The sequence below is a fragment of the Corella eumyota genome, chromosome 7 (assembly GCF_963082875.1).
Source record: "Corella eumyota chromosome 7, kaCorEumy4.1, whole genome shotgun sequence".
NCBI classification, from domain to species: domain Eukaryota; kingdom Metazoa; phylum Chordata; class Ascidiacea; order Phlebobranchia; family Corellidae; genus Corella; species Corella eumyota.
Genome location: NC_137496.1, coordinates 5,944,995 through 5,968,465, shown reverse-complemented (window position 1 = coordinate 5,968,465; position 23,471 = coordinate 5,944,995). Strand labels below are relative to the sequence as shown.

Below are 23,471 nucleotides of genomic sequence, written 5' to 3'. Positions count from 1 at the left end.
ACAGCTTTATTAAAAAATGTCATGTTTTAAAAATTAAATATTTTAATAAAATAAAATGTATTTTTTTTTTAAAGTTATACTTCGTGGTAAAGCTTTTTTTTAATTTTTATAATCTTGATAAGAATTCTGTAAATCCCATGCGGTATTTCTACGTGGTTTTATTTCTACTGTCTGACTGTCCACGTTTTAAGTAATTGCTAAAAGTTAGTTAGTTTTGCATCAATTAGTAAAATAATTAATCAGACTAAAATAATTAATCAGACATTTTCTGATTTTATTTTTTATACAGATTTTAAGTTAATCAGTTAATGTTAATTGATGTGAGTCTGTAAGTGAAAATGTCGTTGTACAACTTTAAGAAAATTACTGTTGTGCCATCTTCTAAGGTATTTTTATTAAATTATTGTATATATATCATATCATATCGAATAAATAAAAACTTGGACAGAATAGCATCACTGTAGTAACTGCTGTCATAATGAAATTAATATTTAACCCATTTACATAAAAACTTATTCCGTCAGTTGTGATCTTATTCCGTCGGTTGTAATCTTATTCGGACGGTTTTGATCTTTTTTCGTTGGTTGTGATCTTATTCTGTTTTTGGTCATATTATTTGGAGGAGTTGCTTACGTGTCCCCTACATAGCCTTGATTTTGAATTTATATTATCGATATTTAAAGCAAAATTCCGGAAAAGTTTAATTATATATTGTTTTTGAATATATATATATATAATGAAATTGTTTCAAATATAAAAGTGGTTAGTCATAAAATTTTGCAGGTTGAGAGCGATTAGTCGTAAAATTTTGCAAGCCAAAAGTGCCTGTCTTTAATTCATTTTAAAAATACGTTTTTAAAACAAAAATTTTTAAAAGAATAAATATTTAAAAAGTTAACATGCATATTTATTGTAACAACCAATAAAAACTGTTTTACGTACTTTACTTTTGCAAAATTTTTGTTTTAAATATCGGTAAAATGTGGTCTTATGCTAACATTTTACGCAGCAATTTCGTCGCCAACCTTCTGCGTTTTTCAGGTCGAACCTTTTGGCCAAATCTTCTAGTCTTCTATATATATATCATAGAACTTTAAATTTGCAGTTTACTAAAAATGTAAAGCTCTTAACCAATTATGATAAAAATTAAGTTCTGCTGTATACTACTGCCTAAAACTTTTCAAATTTGGAGCTGGATAATAATTTTACTACCTTATGCTTTTTTTTATTAAAATGTATGTATAGATGTTTTAAAGTCACCTGTTTTGGAAACTTCAGAATGTGAATTTTCTATGCTAGAGATTTAGGCAAATTTTGTTCTTTTACGTATATATTTATAAAAAATCCTAGATTGATTGAAAATCAAATAAAAGTAACAATGACCAAAATAATTTTAAATATGTCAGGATTAAGATTTATTTCATTCGATATGAAAACACCATTTTACCGATACCCCAAACCTTCTCTATGAAATGTTCTTTAATTTGTTCCCTAAAAAATGTCCTTTAAAAAAATGTTCTTTAATGTAACATTAATTTCTGTAAAATGTTATATTCAAAATTTTAAAATGAACAACTGTAATAAAGGCAGACCCCTTGTTTTATAGTAAATGTTTTTGTATATATTTATATATATATAGGTTTAAAAGGTCAAAAATTAATTCTTAACTATTTTTTTAGGATTTTATTGACATAACACTGTCCAAAACACAAAGAAAAACGCCAACTGTAATTCACAGAAGTTACCACATCAGTCGAATTCGTTCATTTTATGTTCGAAAGGTTAAGTTTACTTCGCAAAGTTATCATGACAGACTTTCAACTATTTTGACTGAGTTCCCGAAGGTTGAGGTAACATAAGAAATTAAATTAAAAGTAAAAAAAAAACATTAAAAAGCTTAGTAATTGTAATAAAAAAAAACATAAATAAATCTGTAAGTCTACTTAATGTTTCCTTTACATTTATATGTCTTACATTCTGTATATATTATATATTTTATTTGTTTTTTAGGATGTTCATCCATTTTATGGCGATTTAATGAATGTTTTGTACGACAAAGATCATTACAAATTAGCTCTTGGCCAATTAAACACTGCTAAACATTTAATTGACAAGTGGGTTTTTTTTTGTATATATTTTTATCCTTGTTGTGTGAAGGTTGAATGCACGACCTAAACATAGAGTAACATCAGTTATTCTGACCCCGTCTTAAGTTGCCTGTGGCAGTTTGGGATATTATAGAGACTATTATTGCCCGATAATTATCCTACTGATTAAGTGCTAGTTTATATTGTTTATAGCGTGTTACTCAAGGGCGCTGCATCATGAAAGCAGTGGGAATTGAACCCATGACCTCATGAGCTGTAGCAAGTGTTTTTCCACTACATCACGCTGCGGAAATGTGTCAAGTTTTTTAAGCTTAATTAACTTTTTACTTAATTAGCCTATACTAAAAATTCTGATTTCTTTGTAGTGTTGGTCGGGATTACACGCGACTTATGAAATATGGCGATTCGTTGTACCGATGCAAAATGTTAAAAAGAGCTGCTTTAGGGCGAATGTGCACGATCATGAAACGTCAAAAACAAACTTTGGAATATTTGGAAGAGGTGATTTTTTTTAATTTAACGTTTTTTTCTTTGTAAACATGAATTGTGTGTAAGAAAGATAAGAAAAGTTATAAATATATTTAGTTTATTGTTACTATTAACACACTTTTTATTAAAAAAAAATTTAATTGTGTATATATATATATAAAAAAAAATTTCAATATTTAAATAAATAATTTTCTTTTGTATATATTTTTTTCCTCAATGTGAGAAGTTCAATGCGCAACCTATACATAGAGTAAAATTAGTTACTTCGACCCAGTCTCGAGTTGCCTTTAGCAATTTGGTATATTATAGAGATTATAATTGCCCGATAATTATGCTGCCGATTAATTGCTGGCTCAGCAGGAGTTTATGTATGAGAGCAGGGGGGATTGAACCCATAACCTCATGGTGGTGTAGCAAGTGTTCTTTCCACTAGACTGTGCACCAAATAAGGGATGCCAATTAATATTAATTTAAATCTTTTTGATAAATGTAAATGAATGCAAGGTATATTTTGTGGATGTTAGCTTTAGACTTATGATATTTAGCTTCTAAGTAGCAACTATTTTAAAGAGGTTTTGTTGCATAATAAAGGTATATTAAAATGTGATACCCTATTTTACATTAAAAAATTAATTTATATATATTAACCATAAAAAATTAGATTCTTTGAACAGCAATTTTGTTATATTTATTTCTTTTATCAGATATGTATATATATTTTTTATTTCTTTTTTTATAACTAACCATCGTCGTTATTGAAAAAATTAAATAATTGATTTTTTTTTTAATTTTTATATTATAATTTATATATACAATGTTCTTAAGCTACATCCTGTATCGTCTGTAGTGTCCTACTTCTTTAAAGTGTGCAGGTAATATTTAAATATTTTATTTAGGTTCGACAACATATGTCAAGATTACCAAGTATAGACCCCAACACAAGAACCCTGATTATTAGCGGATTTCCAAACGTGGGAAAGTCTAGTTTAATAAATAAGGTAAGCTCGAAAACTAATAAGATATTGCAGTAGTAAATAATTTTTGTCGATAAATCAAAGGTGAGCACATGAAGTTAATTTTGCATTAAAATTTACCCTTTAATTTATCTTAAAAATTATTATTTTCTGTTAAATTTGAGTTAAATGTAGCTTTTATTAATATGTGTGTTAATGATTTTTTTTAAAGGTAAACCATGTTAAGAAAGAAATATATATTAGGGATGGGACAAAATAGGATTCGTTGAATACTAGCAATCAAAAATAAGATTCGATCGAATCCAAGTACTTAGCTATGACGTCATCAATTTAAATGTCAATGGGCATAAGCCGAAGTAAACTGCGCAATTTAAATATAGGAAAGCTATTTTATTCTCTATTATTTTATTCCCCAACTTTAAGCGATTTTGCAATCACGTAACTGCAACCTTAGACGAAATAAAAAGCTTAAATAAAACACAAATGTTGCTACGGCAATGAAAGCAAACCTGTCCAGGCATGTTTAACTTTAAAAAATAAAAAAAAAATATCTCTCTTAAATTATTACAATTAATTAAAAGTACATGCGTAAGATTCGGCAGGCAAGTCCAAAAATATATTCAACGAGCCCGAATCTTAAAAAAACTTAATAGTCGGATCTCAACCCATCCCTAATGTTCAATACTGTATGCCAGGTTTAAACATTGTAACTTTTAAATGATGTATATATATGAATGCCATCTTGCTTTTATGTCAGCTTTAGAAACTAATTCTAAACAAACTTTAAGTTAGCTTAAATATCAACTAAGATATAAACTATTGTTTTTGTAAAATTAGAATTGTTTCTTTGTTTGTTTTTCTTTAGCAGTTTGGGGTATTATACAGACTATAATTGGCTGGTAATTATGCTACGGATTAAGTGCTGGCTCAGCGGGCGTTTATACCGTTTATAGCACCTTACTCAAGGGCGCTAAAGCATGAGAGCAGTGGGGATGGAACCCACAACCTCCTGGTGGTGTAGCAAGTGTTACCATTACACTACGCTGCCGGTATTACATTAACGGTTACAGAAAACTTTTGTTACATTCCAGTCAGTTTAATTGATCAATGTTACCAAAGTTAATTTATAGTGGCACGAATTATATAATTTTCTTACTTATGCTATGGAGTTCCTAAGGATGAAACAACATTTTGTAAAAATTAATAATATTTAACTAAATCTTTTCTAATATGTTTTTTTTTGGCATAATGTTTGCTAGATATTATTAAGAACCCTTACAAACAATAAAAAAATTGTTGTTATTTTTTTGTATTTTTGTTTGATTTTTAACATAAAATGTTGTAAAAGTTGTTGTGTACTTGCATTACCCAACTATTTATATTCTTTTTAGTTAACTAGAGCTGAGGTTGAAGTGCAACCTTACGCTTTTACAACAAAATCTTTGTATGTCGGTCACATGGATTATCGCTACTTACGATGGCAGGTGAGTTAAAATCATGAGTTTTTTTAGATATATATATCTTTATCCTCTATGTGGGAAGGAATGCGCAACCTAAACATAGAGTAACATCAGTTACTCCGACCCAGTCTCGAGTTGCCTTGGTAGTTTGGGATATTATAAATTATAATTGCCCGGTAATTATGCTGCTGATTAAGTGCTGGCTCAGCAGGAGTTCATACCGTTTATAGCGCCTTACACAAGGGCGCTACAGCATGAGAGCAGTGGGGATTGGATCCACGACCTCATGGTGGTGTAGCAAGTGTTCTTACTACTACACCACGCTGCCGGTTTAATTGTATAATCAGAAACACTCTTTTTATTTAAAATTAATATTTAATGTCTTGTTTTTCCTAATTGATGAATACATTGTTTTTTTAATAAACAATAGGTTATTGATACGCCAGGAATATTAGATCAGCCGTTGGAAAATAGAAATACAATTGAAATGTTGTCGATAACTGCACTTGCTCATTTACGAGCCGCTGTGTTGTACGTTATGGATGTATCGGAGCAATGTGGCGAATCTATACAATCTCAGCTTCAGTTGTTTAAAAATATAAAACCTTTGTTTGCTAATAAGGTAAATACAGATTTGAATGTGATACTGTTGTGCTTACAAATGTTCAATTTACAATTTATTTAATTTTAAAGAAAATTTATAGGTATCAAGTTTATACTTTTTTTGGGTTATGTATGTTGTCCGGCTCTAGACAAAACAACATGCCGTTTACCATGGGAGAGAATTCGTAATCTGTAAGTAATAATTCTCTTGCAAGGGTCATCCAGACGAGAGAATTTAGACGAGTTATTATGTTTTGTCTAGTTCGACCCGGTAATTCCTTGGTAACAATTCTCTCGCACCGTAATCCTGATGAGAGAATTTAGGAGAGACGTAGTGTAATTAGGTTTTGTCTAGAACCGGACAACATATGTAATCTCTTTTTTTAATATTTTTAACTTCTACTGTGTTGATTGATGGGCTTTTAATTAATGATTTTTCCCAAAATTATGTTAATTTAAGTTAGTAGTCTATTTTATTGTTTTCAGCCTTTGTTTATTATGGCAAACAAAACTGATATAGTGGCTAGAGAAGATTTGTCCGAAGAAAATAAAAAGGTTTTTGAAGAACTAGAAAAAGAAGGAATTTCAATATTTTGGACTAGCACAGGTTGGTAATATTATTTTAATTTCAATTTTTTTTTTAATTTAAAGGGATATTACATTGAGTAAGGCGCTATAAACGGTAACTCCTGCTGAGCCAGCACTTAATCAGCAGCATAATTACCGGGCAATTATAATCTATAATATCCCAAACTGCTAAAGCAACTCGAGACTGGGTCGGAGTAACTAATGTTTCTCTTTGTTTAGGTCGTGCATACGACCTTCCCACATTGAGGATAAAGATATCTACAAAAAAATATATATATTTTAAACGAAAGACAAATAACTGCTTAATATGCCCATTTAAGTTTCCTATAGTAAAATACAAGAACTTTTTTATTTCTGCAGTAAGTGGAGATGGGATAATGGAGTTGAGACAATCTGCTTGTGATATGTTGTTGCTAGATAGAGTTGAGTCAAAAATGAAGGGAAAAAAGGTTAATAGTGTTATTAATAGATTGAGGGTGGCTCAACCTATTCAAAGGGATCAGAAAGTAAGAATATTTTTAGAAATTTTTACTAAAATGATAATTTATGAATTTCAAATTCCCTTTTTTGCAAATTTTGTTTGAAAGTAGTTGTTTTTTTTTGCTGTTTAAAAGGGGTACTAAAAAAATCATTTTACCAAATATAAAAATAACTAATGTTTTTTTCTTCTATTTTTCCCACATAATACATTTTATGACCTCATGGAAAACCTTGCAAGGGCTAAACCAACTTATAGAAAATAAACTGTAAAATAAAATCGATTTTCTACAAATTTACTTATTTCCTTAAGCTAAAGTTCCCAATTTTCAAAATGCTTAAAGGTATCATGAAGTCGCTAAGTTTTTAGGGTTTTTAACTTGCACAAGGATACTATTATTTTTAAAACTGATTGTTTACTTTTTGAGATTAAGGGTTTGAAATATTAAAAAAGGTAAACTTTTTTAGCTCACTAAGCATTTAAAGCAACATTACCTGGCATATGGTTGTATACGCTGTCATTTGGACCCTTTTACATAACTTTTTTGTTTGAATACCAGATATTAAAACCAACACAAGATAACAAACGTTGTTTGGTTTTGATATTAAAGCCAAAAAAAATGCTTTCTTTTATTCAGCAACGGCCTGCTTGCATTCCGGAATCGGTGCTAAAAAAAAGAGCTCTAAAATCCAAAGAATTAGTTAATGTAAAAGATGGTGTGGTTGTTATGGAAACAGAGCAAAGAAAAAAAACAGAAAGAGATCTGGAATTGGAAATGGAAGATGATTACATCCTTAATTTACAAAGTAATTTTTGTTTTTATGTATACCAATATTTTTTTTTGATACCTAATTTTATTTCTACTGCTTCTGAATTAAAACGAAATATTATATTTTTTTTTATAATTGTGTATTTTTTAGAATGGTGGGACATTAAAAATAATGACGAAAAAGACGACAAACTTCCAGAGGTTTGGGAAGGTCATAATGTCTCTGATTTTATTGACCCTGAGATCTTCTACAAACTGGAAGAGTTAGAGAAGGAGGAGGGGTTACGTGAGGCTGCTGGTTTCTATGACAACGATGATGTAAATTTATGTTACCAAATTTTATTCTATTGGTGGTTCAAGTGTTTTTCTATTTCATTATGTCAGCCTTCCCACTTTGAGAATTAATAAGTTAAAAACAATAATAAAATTTATTTGGTCTTTCATTATTGCCACCTAGTTTAAGGTATTGGGCTAGCAAACAAAGAAACCTAAAAAATTAAAATTTTAAGAAATTAATTTTGATTTATTAGGAATCTGATAATGAAGAAATAAAGGAAATAAGAAAGATGGCCTCCCTTATAAGGGAGAAAAAGGCAATTCGTCTTGCAGAAAGTCATCTTAAAAGAAAGGTATCTTTTATATACATTTACTGCTTTAGAATCATAGGAATAATTTTACTTGTCGAGTTATGTTATGTGACTATTTAATAAAAAATAAGGTATTTAAATTATTTTTATAAAACATTTCTTTATTTTTCAAGGTAAAAAAGGCTAAATTGCCTGGTGTTGAGGCGGCCAAAAATAAAACTTCAAAGGAAATGGTTAAGAAGCTCGGTCAGCTAGGAGTGGATTTGGAATCTTCTTCTATCAAGGTATTTGTGTTTAATTCTAGGTATTTTTTGTATATTATTTTCGATGGAAGAACTTTATTTGCTAAATAAAGGAAAACATTTTTTTTGTATATATCTTTATCGTTGATGTGGGAATGTCGTATGTGCGACCTAAAAATCGAGTAACATCAGCTACTCTGACCCAGTCTCGAGTACCCTGTTGCAGTTTGGGATATTATATAGATTATTATTGCTCAATATTTATTCTGCTGATTAAGTGCTGGCTCAGCAGGAGTTTATACTGTTTATAGCGCCTTGCTCAAGGGCGCTACAGCATGAGAGAACCCACAACCCCATGTGTGGTGTAGTGTTTTTAGCACTACAACATGCTTCCGGTTTTGTTACTCGACCATTTTTTAGCTGCCGTTTTTAAACTATTAAGGTTTCTGTCGAATAAATTTAATACCAATTGTCTTTAAGATTGGTAGGTATTTGTTTCGTTTAAAGGGCCTTATTAAAAAAAGCAATGGCACAAAAGCAGTGTAAATTAAACCAATAGCCTCGTGTTGTAAGCCAAATGTTTTTTTGATAAAATATTTGATTATTTTATTGATGAGTAATAATCACCACCTAATTACAATTACTGTTTTTTAAGGCACACTTTAGGGCCAGAAGCAAAACGCGAAAGTTTTTGGGCAAACGTAAAAGAGACGATTCTGCAATGGACACAACTAGGTCGCGCTCGAGAGCACGAAGTCAGTCGAAATCACGTGATCAAAGCGGTGTTCGAGATCCGGAGGTGAAATTTTTAAAAAAATGACAATTTATATTTTTTAAAGTTTTTTTTATGATTTTTATATTTTTTTGCCCTCGACGTGAAATGGTCGACCTTACTATCAAAACATGGAGTAACATCAGTTACCCCGACTCAGTCTTGGATTGGCTTTAGCAGTTTGGGATCATATAAATTATATTTGCCTGATAATTAAGCTGCGGATTAAGTGTTGTCTGACCAGAAGTTTATACCATTTATAGCCTTTTTTTTAAAGAGCGCAACAACACAAGAGCCGTAAAAATCAAACCCAATACCTTATGTATTGAAATTAGATGTTCTGATTCTCAATCAGGCTGCTTGTAAAGTATAAAACTTAAACCTAAAATTGAATTTTTTTTTGTTAGATGCAAGCCAAAGCACGAAAAATGGCTAAACAGTCTCAGCACAAACTTATTCAAATGGGTAAGGCTGGTGAATCAGATCGCCACATTCCGACCCTACGGCCCCGCCATCTCAACACTGGCAAACGCGGTGTGGGTAAAACGACACGCCGCTAGATGACGTTTGTTGTTAAAAAACTGTTGCAAATAATTGTGACTTAATATTGGTAATAAATAGAAACTTTGACAAGGTCGGCTGTGTTTTTTTTTAATTTTGATGCGGTACATTTAATATCAAACACTAACCTTGGTTTAGATTTAGTGCAACATGTATGTTTATAAGGTCCGCAATTAGTTGCTGTTCTAAGTTAGTTATTTAAAGCAAATAAATTAGCATACCATGATTTTTTTTTACATTTATGCCACAAAACATTGGGTAAACAAGTTGATGCTTTAAAATATAGCAAACTAGCTGATAAAATATACCAAGAGTGTGGGTAAACTGAAAGACAAGGATAAGAAAAAAACTAACAGTAGACTTCCCCCATCACAACCAGGTCAAAATGTTAAGTAAATTAAATTTTACCTGCAAGACCAAGTGCAAGTAATTGTAATATCTGAGATCTTATAACCATGAGTTAAAATGTCCCAACTTTTTAAAAGAAAGATTTAACAAACTCGTTATTGCAAATAACTAATAAACAAACAGAAATTCAAAAAAAATCAAGATTTTTGCAAAAATATTGCTTACTCACATACAATTACTTATCATAAATAATGTTACAATATTTTAGTATACTGTAATACATGTTTGTTTGCAATTCAAGTTTTTATTAAGAATTTAACCAAGTATAACAGTAATCTTATTCAAATAAAATCAAATCATAAACAAAAATTATTTACAAAGTACAGTTATTAATACAAAATGTTTACAGATAATAAAATAATATAATAAAACACATTTAAACAAAACATATAAACTAAACACTAAGGAATTACACAAAGTAGGCTAGGTGTAAAGACTGATAAGATATGCGAATTTAAAAGAATTATAATCTTAAAAGTATTTCCCCAAACTAGCGTCATGGCTAGTTTAAGGTTAGGAAAGCTCTTTAATTGTATTGGGGTGTAAAGTGCTTCCGGCAATCATAAATTATACAAAAACTTATTGCAGTAAATATTTTAAATAAAAATTAGTAAACAGATAATTTTTAAATATTGTCATTTCTAACACAAATAAAACAAAATTTAAAAAATGTTAAAATCTACAATTTTTAATTGGCTCAAATGAATGGGCAGACTTAAATTGTGGCACAATTTCCATTTCTTTGACAATGTTTATTACTTTTTGCCTCATTTCTGCATCACTTTGCTTTGCAAGCTCTTTGTCAATTTCATCTCTTACTTTAATCATTTTGGGGCGAGATTTTGAATTTTTATCCCAACATTTTTTCATTTGATCTGCGAGAAAAGTAACAAGTTTTTTATCTTGGTTAAAATTTGCTTCGCTCAATGTTACAATCTCTTGCAGGTGTGGGCGTTCTCCTCGAATTACCAACCTCTCATGGTCATCTCGCTTCATGTTTTCATTTCCTATCCATGGGGTTCTTCGAGCAAGAATCATAAAGATTATCATAGCAAAGCTGTACACATCCATGGCTGTTGTAACCTTTAAATTTAGGTTTTCTAATCGCTCTGGTGCCGTGTAACACCAAGTATGCTCTCCCCGCTTGGTAGCTAGAACAATATCTGAAGATATTTGCTCAGTCACGGTTGCTAAGTCAGCTCCACCAAAATCTGCAATTTTGCAACAAAGATTGCTTGTAAGCAGGACATTCTCGACTTTTAAATCTCCATGGGTAATTCTTTGGTCATTTTTCAGGTTGTGGATAAAGGAAATTCCACACGCTATGTCATAAACAAATTTCAGCCTAACAACCATTGGTACTGACACTAATTTTTTTGCACCACTTTTAATATTTTTGCCATACAACATCAAATCCTTTAGGTTTCCACAACCCATGTACTCCATGATAATTCCCATTTTTGATGGAAGGTTTTCGTGATTTATTGAACCCCACTCAGTATAACCAATGTAACTGACTATATTGGAGTGAGTGGCTTGTAAACACATATCAATTTCATGCAGAATTCTGTTGTAAAAAATTTTTAATAAATAATAGCCTACTGTCTTTGTTTATGTTGTGTTTTTATTTTGTACTTTAATTTATTTCTATTGAACTTTGAATAATTGTGTTTTTTAAGCAAATTACTTTTCTCGTCTAAATTCAATTTCGGTTTTAGATCCTGTTAATGATATACATTTTACAGCAACAAATCCACAATGTTTAAGAAAACCAAGGCACACATGTCCAAAACCCCCACTGCCAAGAAAACTATTTTCTGAAGTTATATCGATTTCATTTGAGGAGTAGTACTTGTAAAACAATTATATAATATTTAATGTAGATTATTTTACAATTCTGTATTTGTAAAAAAAAAAAAAAATTTTTAGACCTCTAGGGGTAAATGGGGTGTTCTGTTATGGTTTGAATCCATAATTTTAAAACATAATTTTATTGTCAGTATTGTTTTTTTAATTATTGTTTAACAATTCTTTTTTTTCATACTGAATAACATTTGTTCTGATTAATTAAATATTCTAAAATTTTAGTATGTTGTAGATATTATTTTTTTAGATTGCTATTTAAAAAGAAAAGTCAACTGTTGATAATCAGTGTTTAATTTATTTCTTAAAGTTCTTAAAATATTTCATTAGTGTTAATTTAATGCAACACATTTATTGTGCTTCAATGATTTTACAGCTGTTTGGTTACTGATGATTTATTAATGTTTTGGTCAATTTTTAACCATATTTATTTTTCGAATAAATCTAGGTAAGGTTACTTTTTTGCATAAGAATACGTTATGTTAATTTTTTAGTAGAACCTAGTTACCAAAAAAGGCCGTTTCAATATAAAGGGCTTTAAAAATGAGCTTTTTCTAATTAAAATAATATATAAAAGTGCTTACTAGTGTTTTTGATTTTTTGCATTATGTTTTTAATTACCCTCATCTATATAAAATAAATAAATTTTTTAATTAAAAAACAAAATATTTTGCTTCATTTTAAATTTTAACGTCATAACTCTGATTTAAAAGGTTTTATAGGTTTTAATACCAACAACAAAATACTATAAACTAAAAATTTGTGTTGTTTACATCATATTAATGTATAACCAATTTTAATTTTTTTAAAGTCTTAATGTATTTTAGGTTAAAGTTTAAATTTTCCATTCTTGTGTTTTTATATGTAGAAAATAATTGACTTTTTTTAAACATTAATTTAATACAATTATGATTTTGTAAAAGCACATCACCTTGTAAAATAACAGGATACAAGGGTTTTTGGTTATAGAATTTGTAAAAAAAAATATGAGTCTTTTTTAAGCTCTAGAAGTGACATGATAAATAAGCCTAATTAAATAAAAAAACGTTTTATTTAAGAATAATTTATCTTTTAAATAGTAAATATTCTCATTTTTATTAAATTTTAAGGAATGAAGTTCTATCTTTATGTGACATCATGATTGTTGTTATTAAAATGTAAACAGTACACATAATTAATGTGAAAAAAAATTGTTACATATTACAGTAATACAATTTGCCAAAAACTTGAGCATTTGTAAATAATTTAAATACTACATTATTACACACCATTTTACTTACATTGCGATTCGTTTTGGTAAGATATTTTATTTTGCTTTGTAAAATAGTATTTTCTTTTTGCATTTTAATGGTTTCCTAAAAAGTATAACATAACATTTTTTAAGGTAGTTAAAATTATCTTAACCAAGTCGGTAAAATGTTATGTTTACCTGAACTTGGTCAGTAAACTGAATTTGATTTTGTTTCAGTTTTGATTCTGTTTGAGAATACTTTTCTTTACATGTTTGCATTTCAGTAGTAAGTCCTTTGTTTCTCTAAATCAATAAATAAATGTATATAAAAAAAATTTAAAGTAAATATTAAAAAATAAATAGTATAATAGTTTAAATGTGAATATTTCTAACTGAAAATTTATTTATATTTTCATAAAAATATAATACAATTGTCTTAGCCAAAAACAAACCACTTTTAATAATACCCAAATTATAGTTTTTTTAAAACTTTAATACATATACCACATAAGTGATTTTTATAAAATAGTATTAGATTAAGCTTAACACATTTTCTGATTGCTTCAGTTGTTGTTCATTTTGCTGTAACCTCCGAGAAATTGTTTTATTTAATTGTGTTAATTCTTCAATTTGTTTGGTTAACTTTTTAATCGCCTAAGATTTAAAAATATTTTTAGTAATATACTTTTAGAAAGTAACACTTTTTAGTTTAATATATTTACTTCTTTTTCTTCGATTAGGGTTCTTTTAGTGGCTCTTAAATCAAATTTTGTTGTTTTGCAATCATCTGTCATTTTTTCTAAGTCTTTTTCAAGAATGTTGTTTATCTACATTTAAGTTAAATTTTATTTAAAATTTCTTGATTTCTAACAACTTTTTTTAAACATAGTAAATTATATTTTTTATACCTTCCAATTTCTTGCGTTAGTGTTAATATACTCTTCTTTGGTAAATTCTGCAAAATCTTGAAAATGATAGTTGTTTAAAATATTGTGGTGCAGTTCTTGAATAATATTAATTGATTTTTGATGTTGGTTTTCTAATTCTTTTTCTTCTAGTGCATGGTTTTTACAAATCTGCCACATTAAAAAAACTTATTTGATTATCATTTTGTTTATGTTATTTTTTAACTTTTAGTATTGACTCTTACCTTTAATTTTAGTTAAAAAAAGCATTTTAGTTTGAGGTTATGATATCTTTTTTAAATAAATGTTTCTTAAATAATCACTGTACTTTTTGTATTTTATTGGGTGTACTTGAATAATTTTACCTTACTAGGAGTGCTATACCTTTTGGTAACTTACTAAATTTTTGCTTTTTATTGTGATTTGCTAAACTTTATTTTTGTTAATTTCAACACAGTATATTTAGTAAAAAAAAAACTATAATTTTTTATTATATAGTAATTTACCTTGTCCATTTCTTTTGTATACAGGATTTTCGCTTCAAGCACAATCTAAATATAACAAACCAAAATTTCAAAAATAACTAAGATTTATAAAACAATCAAAAAAAAATTAAAAAATATCAATATATGATTGAATAAACTATCTTCCAATAAATATTATAATTTTCACCTTTTTGTTGTTATCATTGTTAGATTTATATTTTTCTTTCATATTTTTTATAACACCTTTTAACAATTGGTATGAATAATTCAAAAGAAGAGATTCTTTAACATGTTGTAAAGCTTTTTGATGATAGTTTTCAAATTTGTCTATACTTAAAGCTTGATCTCTACAAAACTATTAGGTAAATTTGATTACTTTAATTTTTTAGCTGTTATTAACCTTAAGCTCTTTTTAATCCTGTATGTTTTTAGTAAAAACAACTTATTTTTAAGTTTTAAAAACCCATTACCTATTGTATATGAAAGGGAATGTTCAAGAAATATTTTTTAATTTTAATTTTTTAACATTTACAAGGTTTAATGTGAAAAAGTATTTCTATAAAATGCTAAAAAACTGAGTAACATATCAGATGGTAATATTTTACAATAATTTAATTTTAGATAACTTTAAAACGATTTATTTAGTATTTAAATAAAATTTTTATTAATTTTTTGCTTGTTACAGAAATAATCTACCTTGTTCATTTCTTCTGTATATATGTTTTTCGCTTCGATTACAATCTATATAAAGTCAATCACATTTTTAAAAGCAAAACTACTTTTTACAAAGCAATTTCTTAAAAGCTGTAAATGTACAATAAATAATTTATGCAAAAATATATATTTTAAAAAACTTCATATTTCTTACTACTATGTTTTTATCGTTGTTGGAGTTATATTTTTTTTTCTTATTTTTTATAAACTCTATAAAATCTTTGTCCTCAAAATGATGAAAATAAAGCTCATTTTGTGCATGTATTAATGCTTTTTGGTGATGGTTTTCAAACATGTCTTTATCTAAAGCTTGATCTTTACAAAGCTGTTAAAGGTGAACTGTATATCATTTCGGATCTGTTTAACTTTATCAAAATTGCTACGCATTTTAAAAGAGTTTACTTATGAACAAGAGCAATAAACATTAAAATTTTTAAATTTAGTTTTATTTTATTTTAATTTTTTTTAATTTAAATGTTTTATTAAATGATGGAAACCACTATTGTTAAACACAAAACTATTAGGGAATAGTGAGTTACTGAAACTAACTTTACCTTCATGATTTCTTCGTACTTTTCCACAGCTATGAATATTTCCTAATAATGTATTAAATTATATTAAAGTTTTTTTTCACATAACACAAGTAAGTTACAGTATATTTTGTGCCATATTACAGATTATTGGTATGTAATTTATTTTTGAAAACATTTTTTTTTCATAAAAAGAAATTTCGTTTGTAATTTTTTATCTAGAAAACTGTATTAGACATAAGTTTTTTAAGGAGTATGTGCATGTTATATTTTGATGTTGACAGTTTTATAGCATTAGCTTATTTATATTAAAAGTACTTAAATATTTATATATATATATATATCAAATTATATTTACTGTAATATATTTAAATAACCTTACTACAAACGATTTTGCTAAATAATATACAATAGTTTAAATAATTTTGTTAATTATTATGGAGAATTTTTGTTATATTTTCATTTAATTATAATGTAGCATATAAGTTTAAATAAATACAGTAATACTGAAAATTGTAGCCTATAAGTTTAAATAAATACAATAATACTGAAAGCTGTACTAAAAATTAGAAGTACCACTTTAACTATTTAAAAAAAAAATTATTTTATTTAAATAACACAAATAATAATTTTTTAATGCTGAAATACTGTTGTTTAATACTTACTTCCTGTTGTTCCACAAATATAAAAATAAATAATAAAAGGATTAAAACCTGTCTATTTTAAAGTTGGTAATTTAAACAAGAAAAACTAAAAATTTTAATTAACAAACAAATTTATTTCTATTTATATAACAAAAATAACAAATTTTAAAATGTAAAAAATATTTTGTTCAATACTTACATCCTGTTGATTCATAAGTATAAAAATAAATAATAAAAATTTAAAAACTGTCATACTAAACTTTTAAAACTGTTAATTTTAACAGTATTACTAAAATTACTTAAATTACAAATACTTATTTTCAAAAATATATATAATGTGTTTTATTTATATAAAAAATAACTTTCTAATAAAAGATTTTCCTGTGTTATTTAAAATAATTAAGATAATTGCTTTATCTTTTCTTTTACAAGATATAAGCTTTATAAAATGTAGCAAAACTGCTAAACTGTTTAATTAAAAGTACCATTTATTACCCATTTTAACAAACAGAAATAATTAAAATAAATTATTATCATTCTATTTGTATAGCAGAATTATTAATTTAAAAATAGTAAAATAATTTTGTTTAACTTACATCCTTTTGTTCCACAAACATAAAAATAAATAAGTAAGTTATAAAAAGCTATCAACCTTAAGCCTTAAAACAGGGTATTTAAACAAAATTTTACAATTTAAAATTAATAAACAAATCTTATTTTATTTATATACCAAAACTAACGAATTCAAAAATGTGAAAATAAGTTTGTGTAATACTTACATCCTGTTGTTGCACAAATATAAAAAAAATCTTAAAATTATTAAGAGCTGACATATTCAAATCTTAAAATAAGTAATTTAAAACAGTGATAGTATAACTTTAAAACTAATAAACAAAGCTAGTTTTATTAACACAAAAATGTAAAAATAATTTTGCTAAAGACTTACTGGCTGTTGTTCCACAAACATGAAAAATAATAACGACATTATAAAAAGCTGATAAATTTAAATCTTAAAATAAGTAATTGAAACAAAATTTTACAATTTAAAATAAACAAATCTAATTTTGTTGTATGACAATTTCCACATTTTCAAATGCAAAAAAAAATTATTACTTACAGGCTGTTGTTCCACAAACATAAAAATAAATATTAAAATTATTAAAAGCCTACATTTTTAAATTTCAAAAAAGGTAAAAAACTGTAATATTAAAATTTTCAAGTAATAAACAAATCTTATTATATTTAAATACCAAAATTGACAAATTTTTAAATAAAAAAATAATTTTGTTACTACTTACTGGCTGTTGTTCCACAAGCATAAAAATAAATAATAAAATTATAAAAAACTGGCTTATTTAGGCAAAAAAATAGCGATTAACACAGTCATATTAAGACTTAAAATTAACAAAAAAATACAATTTTGTTTATAAAGCAAAAATAACAAATTTTAAAATAAAAAAATATTTTGTTTAATACTTACAAACTGTTGTTCAATAAACATAAAAATAAATAATCAAACCATTAAAACCTGACATACTTGAATATTAAAATAGGTAATTTAAACTGTGATAATAAAATTTTAAATTAATAAACGAATCTAAATTTATTTATACCAAGAATAACAATTTTTGAAATGTAAAATTAATTATGTTTACTACTTACTGGCTGTTGTTCCACAAACATAAAAATGAATAATAAGATTATGAAACAGGCTTATTAGGATTTTAAATTAATAAATTTTAATATAAAAAAAATTAATGTGTGTTATACTTACTTCCTGTTGTTTCACAAACATAAAAAAATATAAAAATTATATAAATAGAACAGTTGTAATCTTAAAATAAGTTACTTAAACATTATTTATCTAACTTTAAACTGTTAAAAAGGTTTAATCTATAGAAATGCCAAAACTAGAAAATTTTAAAATGTAAATATGTTGCTTTTTACTACTTACTCTCTGTTGTTCCATAAACATAAAAATAAGTAAAATTGTTTTTTTAAAGATTATTATCAGAATGTTAAATTATTAATTAAATATAATTTTGTTCACTTATTAAAAAAATAAAGTTAAAATAATGTTAATTAATATTTAAAAATTTTAAACACTTAAAAAAAAGTTTTACCCAAAAATTCCGGCCTAAAAATTAAATGTAATTTTTTTTATTAATGCTATTATATATTAAAAAAAAAAACTACACTTTGCACACAATAACTTTAATCAAAACATGATAACTTTAATTAACATTTTTGTATAAAAATAAATATTTATTATGATTGAAAAAATATTTATATTTACCCCTGCCTGACATTCTTTTTTCTGGAATTTTCACTTTTTTGTTGTATCCTATTTTAATTTTCAAAATAAAAACAAATTATATATTAAGATGGTGTTGTTGTATTTAATTAATAAATAAAATACTGATATAGTTATTCTTATATTACTATTTGCTTATAGTTAATGTATTGCTACTCACCTTATAAGTTGTGTTTAGAAATGGAAGAAATTTTTTGTAATATTTCTTTAAATTGTAAATATTCAAATAATGAAAAACACTTTGAAATTTACACATAGACTTAACCTAAGTGTTTAAAAGTTCAAACTAAAACTAGAGATTTACTTGAAAAATAAAATATAGTTTGAAATTATTTGATTATTTTTAACATAATTTTTTATAATTAAACAAAGATATGCATAAACATTAACTAGGAATATTACATATCTTTGTTTTTAATAAACAAACAAGCATTTATATATATTACACAAACAAAAATTAATATTTTAACCCAGTTTCAAGTTGGTAATATTAGGATATACATTATACTAAATTTTAAATTCCTAAAATTAAATAAACAAGTATTTAAATTTAACAAACAAACAAGAATTATTTTTTAATTCATTTTCAAATTATAAATATTATAAGATATAACCGACCAAAATTTAAAAACCAAATAACAATCTTTAAATTTTAATAAACAAACACTTATTAATTAGTGATAAAAATTAAAGTTTTAATTCATTTTTGAGTTAGTAATATCATGATATACAATTGACAAAGATTTAAAAAATTAATAACAACCTTTAAATTTTAATAAACAAACACCTATTAATTAGTAATTAGTGATATTTAAATGTCGTAAATAGGAGGTTTTTGATCTATTGGGATAATAATAAACACACTAAAAATTTAGACCTTTTAGTTTTAAAGAACAATAGTTATCATCTTTCAAAATTCTGACAAGAAAGAATAAAAACAACTAGATTTATTTAATAAATAAAATATGGTTCGAAATTATTTGATTATTTTTAACATAAATTTTTATAAATAAAAAAAGATATGCATAAACAATAACTAAAAATTTTACATATCTTTGATTTTTAATAAACAAACAAGCATTTAAATATATTATACAAACAAAAATTAATATTTTAACCGAGTTTTATGTTGTCAATATCAGGATATACATTAGATTAAATTTTAAATTCCTAAAATTGATTTTTGATTTTTATTAAATAAACAAGCATTTACATATGATAAATAAACAAAAATTATTTTTCAAAAATGTTTTTAACTACTTATATTATAAAATACATTATATTAAATTTTGAATACTTAATGTCGAACTTTAATTTTTAATGAACAAACAATAAATTAAATATAATAAACAAACAAAAATTAAATTTTTCATCTATTTTTAAGTTACCTCTATCATGATATACAATTGACCAAGATTTAAAAAAGTAATAACAATCTTTGAATTTTAATAAACAAACACTTATTAATTATTAATTAGTGATAAAAATTAAAATTTTAATTCATTTTTGAGTTACTGCTATCATGATATACAATAAACCAAAATTTAAAAAAGTAATAACAATCTTTAAATTTTAATAAATAAACACTTATTAATTATTAATTAGTGATAAAAATTAAAAATTTAATTTATTTTGAGTTACTGCTATCATGATATACAATAGAACAAAATTTAAAAAAGTAATAACAATCTTTAAATTTTATTAAATAAACACCTATTAATTAACAATTAGTGATAAAAATTAAAATTTTAATTCATTTTTGAGTTACCAATTTCATGATATACAAATGGCCAAGATTTAAAAAATAAATAACAATCTTTAAATTTTATTAAATAAACACCTATTAATTAGTAATTAGTGATGAAAATTAAAATTTTAATTTATTTTTGAGTTATAAATATTATAATATATAACTGACCAAAATTTGAAAACTTAATAACAATCTTTAAATTTTAAAAAACAAACATCTATTAATTAGTAATTAGTAATAATTAAATCTTGTTAATACGAGAATGAAAGCATAATCTGATAATAAACAACATACTAAAATTTCAGATTTTTAAATTCTAAGGAACAAAAGATATCTTTTTTCAAAATTGGGACTAGAAAGAATAAAAATAATAATAACTAGATTTATTTGATAAATAAAATATGGTTCGAAATTATTTGATTATTTTTAACATAAATTTTTCCAAATAAAAAAAGATATGCATAAACATTAACTAAGAATATTACATATCTTCGAATAAACAAACAAGCATTTATATATACTATACACACAAAAACTAATATTTAATGCAGTTTTAAGTTGTTTATATCAGGATATAGATTATACCAAATTTTAAATTCCTAAAATTGATTTTTGATTTAAATTAAATAAACAAGCATTTAAATATGATAAACAATTGAAACTTATTTTTCAAATATGTTTTTTAACTACTTATATTTTAAAATACATCATACCAAATTTTTAATGCTTAATATCGGACTTTAACTTTTAATCAACAAACAAGCATTTAAATATAATAAACAAACAAGAATTAAATTTTATTTCATTTTCAAGTTATAAATATTATAACATATAACTGACCAAAATTTAAAAACCTAATAACAATCATTAAATTTAAATAAACAAACACCTATTTATTAGGAATTAGTGTCAATAATTAAAATTTTAATTTATTTTTGAGTTACTAATATCATAATATACAATTGACAAAAATTTAAAAAATTAACAACAACCTTTAAATTTAAATAAACAAACACTTATTAATTAGTATTTAGTGATTAAAAATTAAAATTTTAAAATTCAGTTTTGAGTTACTAATATCATGATATACAATTGACCAAGATTTGAAAAATTAATAACAACCTTTAAATTTTAATAAAGAAACACCCTTTAATTAGTAATTAGTGATAAGTGATAAAAATTAAAATTTTAATTCATTTTTGAGTTACTGATATCATGATATACAATTGACCAAGATTTAAAAAATAAATAACAAACTTTAAATTTTAATTAATAAACACCTATTAATTGGTAATTAGTGAAAAAAATTAAAATTTTAATTCATTTTTGAGTTACTAATATCATGATATACAAATGGTCAAGATTTAAAAAATTAATAACAATCTTTAAATTTTATTAAATAAACACCTATTAATTAGTAATTAGTGATAAAAATCAAAATTTTAATTCATTTTTGAGTTACCAATATCATGATATACAAATGGCTAAGATTTAAAAAATAAATAACAAACTTTAAATTTTAATAAATAAACACCTATTAATTAGTAATTAGTAATAATTAAATGTTGTAAATAAGAGAATGAAAACACAATCTGATAATAAACAACATACTAAAATTTCAAAACTGTAAATGTTCACAAACAAAAGTTATTTTAACTCAAAATTTACAGCTTATAAGACACTGGAAAAGATTAATAATAATAATAATAATAATAATAATAATAATAATACTGACAATAACAATATGTTTCGAAATCTAAGATTTCGAACCATAATAATAAATACACTGACAATAACAATATGTTTCGAAATCTAAAATTTCGAACCATAACTAGATTTATTTGATAAATAAAATATGGTTCGAAATTATTTGATTATTTATCATAAATTTTTATAAATAAAAAAAGATATGCATAAACATTAACTAAGAATATTACTTATCTTTAATTTTCAATTAACAAACAAGCATTTATTTACATTATACAAACAAAAATTATTATTTAACCTAGTTTTAGGTTGTTAATATTAGGATACACATTATACTAAATTTTAAATATCCAATATTGATTTTTGATTTTTATTAAATAAACAAGCTTTTAAATATGATAAATAAACAATGATTATTTTTTAAATATCTTTTTTACCTACTTATATTATCAAATACATCATACCAAAATTTTAATGCTTAATATCAGACTTTAATTTTTAATAAACAAACAAGCATTTAAATATAATAAACAAACAAAAAGTAAATTTTGAATTTAATTTTGAGTTATAAATATTATAATATATAACTGACCAAAATTTGAAAACCTAATAACAATTTTTTAATTTTAATGAACAAACACCTATTAATTGGTAATTAGTGACAAATATTAAAATTTTAATTCATTTTTGAGTTACTAATATCATGATATACAAATGGTCAAGATTTAAAAAATTAATAACAATCTTTAAATTTTATTAAATAAACACCTATTAATTAGTAATTAGTGATAAAAATCAAAATTTTAATTCATTTTTGAGTTACCAATTTCACGATATACAAATGGCTAAGATTTAAAAAATAAATAACAAACTTTAAATTTTAATAAATAAACACCTATTAATTAGTAATTAGTAATAATTAAATGTTGTAAATAGGAGAATGAAAACACAATCTGATAATAAACAACATACTAAAATTTCAAAACTGTAAATGTTCACAAACAAAAGTTATTTTAACTTAAAATTTACAGCTTATAAGACACAGGAAAAGATTAATAATAATAATAATAATAATAATAATACTGACAATAACAATATGTTTCGAAATCTAAGATTTCGAACCATAACTAGATTTATTTGATAAATAAAATATGGTTCGAAATTATTTGATTATTTATCATAAATTTTTATAAATAAAAAAAGATATGCATAAACATTAACTAAGAATATTACTTATCTTTAATTTTCAATTAACAAACAAGCATTTATTTACATTATACAAACAAAAA

General features: G+C 24.7%; 2 protein-coding genes and 1 long non-coding RNA gene across 4 annotated transcripts; 1 reads left to right on the top strand and 2 right to left on the bottom strand.

The window, feature by feature from the left end:
* Positions 1-287: 287 nt before the first annotated feature.
* Positions 288-9,699, top strand: LOC145760589 (GTP-binding protein 4-like). The gene is made up of 15 exons (XM_082574510.1): positions 288-386; positions 1,680-1,850; positions 2,011-2,114; positions 2,474-2,609; positions 3,494-3,595; positions 4,963-5,055; positions 5,462-5,653; positions 6,121-6,241; positions 6,583-6,728; positions 7,338-7,506; positions 7,621-7,787; positions 8,000-8,098; positions 8,230-8,340; positions 8,954-9,097; positions 9,478-9,699. Exons 1-15 carry the CDS (start codon positions 339-341, stop codon positions 9,628-9,630), a joined length of 1,956 nt encoding a protein of 651 aa, XP_082430636.1. The 5' UTR covers positions 288-338; the 3' UTR covers positions 9,631-9,699.
* A 491-nt stretch (positions 9,700-10,190) lies between these two features.
* Positions 10,191-16,029, bottom strand: LOC145759405 (uncharacterized). 2 transcript variants are annotated; one of them, XM_082573228.1, is made up of 13 exons: positions 15,792-16,029; positions 15,392-15,562; positions 15,220-15,264; positions 14,711-14,878; positions 14,545-14,589; positions 14,042-14,209; positions 13,856-13,960; positions 13,683-13,787; positions 13,332-13,436; positions 13,183-13,257; positions 11,727-11,890; positions 11,013-11,606; positions 10,753-10,914 (listed from the first exon to the last, which is right to left on the bottom strand). In XM_082573228.1, the coding sequence occupies exons 1-13, from the start codon at positions 15,795-15,797 to the stop codon at positions 10,890-10,892; spliced, it is 1,776 nt and encodes a 591-aa protein (XP_082429354.1). In that variant the 5' UTR covers positions 15,798-16,029; the 3' UTR covers positions 10,753-10,889. The 2 variants fall into 2 exon arrangements, with proteins under 2 accessions (XP_082429353.1, XP_082429354.1); XM_082573227.1 differs by having other exon boundaries at positions 10,191-11,606.
* Positions 16,030-18,537: 2,508 nt separating this feature from the next.
* Positions 18,538-19,023, bottom strand: LOC145760087 (uncharacterized). Its single transcript, XR_014286573.1, has 3 exons — positions 18,886-19,023; positions 18,708-18,755; positions 18,538-18,548 (listed from the first exon to the last, which is right to left on the bottom strand). It is a non-coding gene; the product is annotated as an uncharacterized LOC145760087 (long non-coding RNA).
* Positions 19,024-23,471: the final 4,448 nt, after the last annotated feature.